Source organism: Pristiophorus japonicus, chromosome 11, assembly GCF_044704955.1.
Source record: "Pristiophorus japonicus isolate sPriJap1 chromosome 11, sPriJap1.hap1, whole genome shotgun sequence".
NCBI lineage: Eukaryota > Metazoa > Chordata > Chondrichthyes > Pristiophoridae > Pristiophorus > Pristiophorus japonicus.
Window position 1 is genome coordinate 97,066,061 of NC_091987.1, and position 5,399 is coordinate 97,071,459.

Here is a 5,399-nt window from a genome sequence, read left to right on the forward strand (position 1 = left end):
ACCCAGGAGGCAGGAATTTCTGCCCCTACATGTTTCAATGGCATCACCTCTCATTCTTCTAAACTCCAGAGAGTATAGGCCCAATCTACTCAATCTAGATTCTTGTCCAAAAATAAATACAAAAAATGGAACTAACAAGGCTGACTGAGGTAGATCTTGACTTAGGGTGATAATGTAAAATGGGTGATAGTGAGTTTTACATCTCTCCCAATTTTTATTTCCAATGAAGTATGAGGGAGCTAAATTAATTAACACAGTTGCAATGACAAGATCCTAAAGAACCCCAGTTTAATGAATGGTTTTATCAAATAGTATGTTTGTAACCCAAGAGGAGTGAAGATATCTCGGGTGGGAGGAGTCGGAGTTGTGGGGCTGGAGGAGATTACAGAGATGGGGAGGCACGAGGGATTTGAAAACAAGGATGAGAATTTTTAAATCAAGGCGTTGCTTAACTAGGAGCCAATGTAGGTCAGCGAGCACAGGGGAGATGGGTGAGCAGGATTTGGGTATATGTTAGGACACAGGCAGCAGAGGTTTGGATGACCTCAAGTGTACAGAGGGTAGGAAATGGCCTACCTATCTTAAAGGTGCTATATAACTGCAAGTTATTGTTGTTGTTATATAGCGCCTTTCACGACCTCGGGAATTCCCAAAGCACTTTACAGCCAATGAAGCACTTTTCAAGTGTAGTCACTGTTGTATTGTAGGAAAGGTACCAGTCAATTTGTGCATAGCAAGCTCCCACAAACTGCAATGTGATAATGATCAGATAATGTTTTTTCAGTGGTGTTGGTTTTCAGTTCACCCACCCTTTAATTCTTTATGTATAAGCTTAAACAGTACTTATCATCATTGTGTAGGTACCACACAGCCAAGCCTGAACATATCCTCAGCTAACATCCACACAAACCCGTTTTTCACCATAGGTTAGTGGTTTAGTGGTTAGTGGAGGAAGAGCATCCGGGAGGGCGCTGAGCACCTCGAGTCTTGTCGCCGAGAGCATGCAGAAAACAAGCGCAGGCAGCAGAAGGAGCATGCGGCAAACCAGATTCCCCACCCACCCTTTCCTCCAACGACTGTCTGTCCCACCTGCGACAGACTGTAATTCCCATATTGGACTGTTCAGTCACCTGAGAACTCACTTTTGGAGTGGAAGCAAGTCTTCCTCGATTTCGAGGGACTGCCTATGATGATGAGTGGTTTAGGATCAGGAGCCCTGGGTGAGTTTTCCTCTCACTAACCTCACTGACATCAATTGCACTGTCTCTCCATCACTGCCTTGATTAAGATCAGCTAATTCAAGATAGAACAGTGATTGAAGTTGAGACGTTAGATTTTTTAAGAAGCCAACTGATGACGAGACAACATTTTGTGCTCGAAATTCCCCACACGGTTCGCAGCTCTCAATGAGCTATTGGGACAAGGTACTGAGCAGAGCTTGTGTATTTTGCAATGAAAAGGATTAGGTCTCAAAAAGTCAGTTACCCCGGATCCTCCCGCACAGAAGTAGGCTCAGGGGTGGCATTTGCAGAGGCCTGGAAGTGCACGAGAGTGAATTTGGAGCAAGAAGTTGAGGTAGCAGTTAAATCATTGGTAAGATAAATCCTGTAAAGAACCGCTTTGCTGCGCTCCCCGCCCCACGTGACAGATTTTATCTGTATTATTTTTAAATGTCTGTACAATGATGAACAAATAGTTACAAACCATTTCCTTTTTTTTTGTTTCAGGCCCTGTGAAAGAATGGAAAATCTCTGTTAGGTTGTATAAGATGATGTTGTAAACAGGAAGATGTCTGGTGCCGTGTCGAACCAGCTGGCGCTCTTTGCTCTGTGGTGCTGTGCCTGTGTCGCTGTGGTAAGAAGCAGCAACCACACACTTATCTTTCAAAAAGAAAGCAACTTCCGCAATTGCAGCTGCTTCTCCAGCATCCCAGACTGCGGGTTTGCCCTTGCCAACCTCGTGTGCAACTGCAAGACTGTCTCTTCAAAAGATATCGACAAAGCCAGCCCCACGTTCAGCTACGGAAGTGAATTGGTGGTGTGGGTGTCAGATACCGCTACAGTGGGGCTGCTGCTGAACTACTCATCGATCCCAAACCTTCGGCTCTCCCTGTGCAGCCCCGATGCTGTACTGACCGAATACCTCGTAATCTTTGGCCTGAAAAAGCTCTGCGTGACAAATCGCAAGGCGAACGCCTATCCCCTGCAAAACATAACGATATACAGCACAGGCGGCGCAGCTGTCAAGTCACCCTTGCAGAATAGCACAGGGTTCTCGTTTTACATTTCATTCTTAAACATGGCTCTGTTAAACGGAGATTCTAAATTAAAAGCCTACTCGGTGCCAAATGTCACAAACATGGCAGAATATTTTCCAGATCTTCGATACGATGCCACCTCTCTGCCTTCGGAGGCCAGCAGTTCGTTTGTTACATTCATCTATGTTTAGAAACCGCGCCGCAAACTCACTTGTGAACAGTCGGAAATGTGCCACTCGGATGTTGCGTTTGCAAAAATCTATTTGTGCACAAGTGTGGGGGAATTTTCAAGCGCAGGTGCTCCCTTATTCATTTCACTGGCCTTCATTTCTGTTTTATGTGCAAATATGGACAAGGGAAAAAAACAAGTATATGTACAGTGGCTACGGTCTAACTGTATGCATTCAAGTGGCTTCACTGTAAAAGTCAGATTAGGAATATTACTTTGAGGGCAATATTAGTAACTTTCAAGGCTTCATGCATGAAAATATATCACATTACGAAAATCAGATTTTTTTTCACTTTACAGCACCGCAAATTGGCATTAACACCAATATATATAGCACTGACGCTATTATAATATATTTAATTCTATTTCCACCAGGCTTAGAATCATAGAAATTTACAGCACGGAAGGAGACTATTTCATGTTCGTGCTGACCGACCAAGAGCTATCCAACCTAATCCCATTTTCCAGCTCTTGGTCCGTAGCACTGTAGGTTACGGCACTTTAAGTGCACATCCAAGTATTTTTTAAATGTGGTGAGGGTTTCTACCTGTACCATCTTTTCAGGCAGTGAGTTCCAGACCCCCACTACCCTCTGGGTGAAGAAATATATCTCCTCTAACCCTCCCCCCAATTACTTTAAATCTATGCCCCCTGGTTGTTGACCCCTCTTCCAAGGGAAACAGGTCCTTCCTATCCAGTCTATCCAGGCCCCTCATAATTGTATACACCTCAGTCAGGTCTCCCCTCAGCATCCTCTGTTCCAAAGAAAACAGACCCAGCATCTCCAATTTTTCCTCATAGCCAAAATCTCCAGTCCAGGCAACATTCCTGTAAATCTCCTCTGCACCCTTTCCAGTGCAGTCACATCTTTCCTGTAATCCACCTGCAGCCTAACCAGTGTTTAATACAGTTCAAGCATAACCTCCTTACTCTTGTATTCCATGCCTCGACTAATAAAGGCAAATATTCCATATGCCTTCTCAACCACCTTATCTATCTGGCCTGCTACCTTCAGGGATCTGTGGGCCTGCACTCCAAGGTCCTTTTGTTCCTCTATACTTTTCAGTGTCATACCATTTAATGTGTATTCTCTTGCCTTGTTAGACCTCTCCAAATGCATTACCTCACACTTATCTAGATTAAATTCCATTTGCCACTGTTCCGCCCACCTGACCAGTAGATTGATATCCTCCTGCAATCTGCAGCTTTCTTCTTCATTATCAACCACACAGCCTATTTTAGTATCATCTGGAAACTTCTTAATCATACCCCTAACATTCAAGTCCAAGTCATTGATATATACCACAAAAAGCAAGGGACCCAGCACTGAGCCCTGTGGAACCCCACTGGATACAGCCTTCCACTCACAAAAACACCCATTAACCATTACCCTTTGCTTCCTGCCTCTGAGCCAATTTTGGATCCAACTTGCCACGTTGCCCTGGATCCCATGGGCTTTTACTTTCGTGACCAGTCTGCCATATGAGAACTTATCAAAAGCTTTGCTAAAATCCATATACACTACATCATACACACTGCCCTCATCAACCCTCCTGGTTATCTCCTCGAAAAATTCAATCAAGTTAGTCAGACACAACCTTCCCTTAACAAATCCTGAAGATTTATCCTGTCCCTCAGGAATTTTTCCAATAATTTTCCCACCACTGAGGTTAGGCTGACTGGCCTGTAATTACTCGGTCTATCCGTTTCTACCTTTTTAAACAAAGGTACAACAATAGTCCTCCAGTCCTCTGGCACCACAACTGTAGCCAGAGAGGACTGGAAAATGATGGTCAGAGCTTCTGCTATTTCCTCTTTTGCTTCTCTTAACAGCCTGGGATACATTTCATCTGGGCCTGGGAATTTATCCACTTTCCAAACTGCTAAGCACCTTTATACTTCCTCTCTCACTATGTTTATCTCATCTAATATTTCGCACTCCTCCTCCCTCATTGCAAAGTCTGCATCGCCCCTCTCTTATGTGAAAACAGATGCAAAGTATTCATTAAGAATCATACCCACATCTTCTGCCTCCACACACAGATTTCCCTTGTGGTCTCTAATAGACCCCACTCTTTGCAGTGGTGTAAGATTTCTGTGCTATTCCGCACCTTATTCCTAAAGTGATTTTTGGGACAAGTCAACCCACTTTAATACCATATGGAAAAGACCATTAACAGTAGCATATATATTGTATATAAGTTAGTCCTTGTGCAAGATAAACTCCCTCCTTTCCAGGCAAAAGCTAAAATAATCTGTGCCCTATATATTAAGTGCACCCTCATTCGCCACACTCTGCAAAGGGAATTTGATTTTAATGCATAGCAACCATTGCACTGCTGCTCACAGAGAGGGAGCAGGAGATGGGAGAAATTCGCATCATTTGTGCCTCCCATTAGGGCGCCAACGGGACACAAAGGACTTCTCGGGCGGGTCGCAGGGCTGCTACCAGTACCCGCAGGAGTTAGCGGAGGCGCTAACCGGAAGCGCCCTGCTCCTGCCGGTAACCCCCGGGCCACTGCACCGGTGAAGATGACATCATCACCGTGCACAGCGGCCCGTTTTTGCCCCAGAGTGAAAATTCGTTAGCACCCCGTGTGGCTGCTGCAGGCAATGTCTTCGTGGGTCGCGAACCGGGCCTCAGTCCGCTCACGGGGCAAAAATTAAAGGGGAGGTGTGGAGCTCACTTTTTAAAAAATGGGCAACTTATTGGTCACAGCCTTGCCTTTTCCAACTCATGGGGTCCGTGCAGGGGCACTCCGCTGCTGTCATGGCACCCTGCTCCCCAGTGGCATAGTGGTGGCCCCTTTTCCCCATTGCAAAGTTCGCAGCATTCCCTCCTCTTTAACGGAAGGGGAGGGCCCTGTGCTCCCGCCAGCACTACACGGGAAAATTCCTGCAGTTAGCACCCCA

At 45.3% G+C, this 5,399-nt stretch overlaps 1 protein-coding gene across 1 annotated transcript; it reads left to right on the forward strand.

Annotated features, from left to right (window-relative positions):
• The first annotated feature begins 1,781 nt into the window (after window positions 1-1,781).
• Window positions 1,782-2,448, forward strand: LOC139275808 (exosomal polycystin-1-interacting protein-like). Its single transcript, XM_070893018.1, has one exon. The coding sequence runs from the start codon at window positions 1,789-1,791 to the stop codon at window positions 2,446-2,448; it is 660 nt and encodes a 219-aa protein (XP_070749119.1). The 5' UTR covers window positions 1,782-1,788.
• Window positions 2,449-5,399: the final 2,951 nt, after the last annotated feature.

What these genes read in the sequence shown, in the direction of transcription:
- LOC139275808 (XM_070893018.1), top strand. Translation starts at nt 1,789, where the DNA reads ATGTCTGGTGCCGTGTCGAACCAGCTGGCGCTCTTTGCTCTGTGGTGC.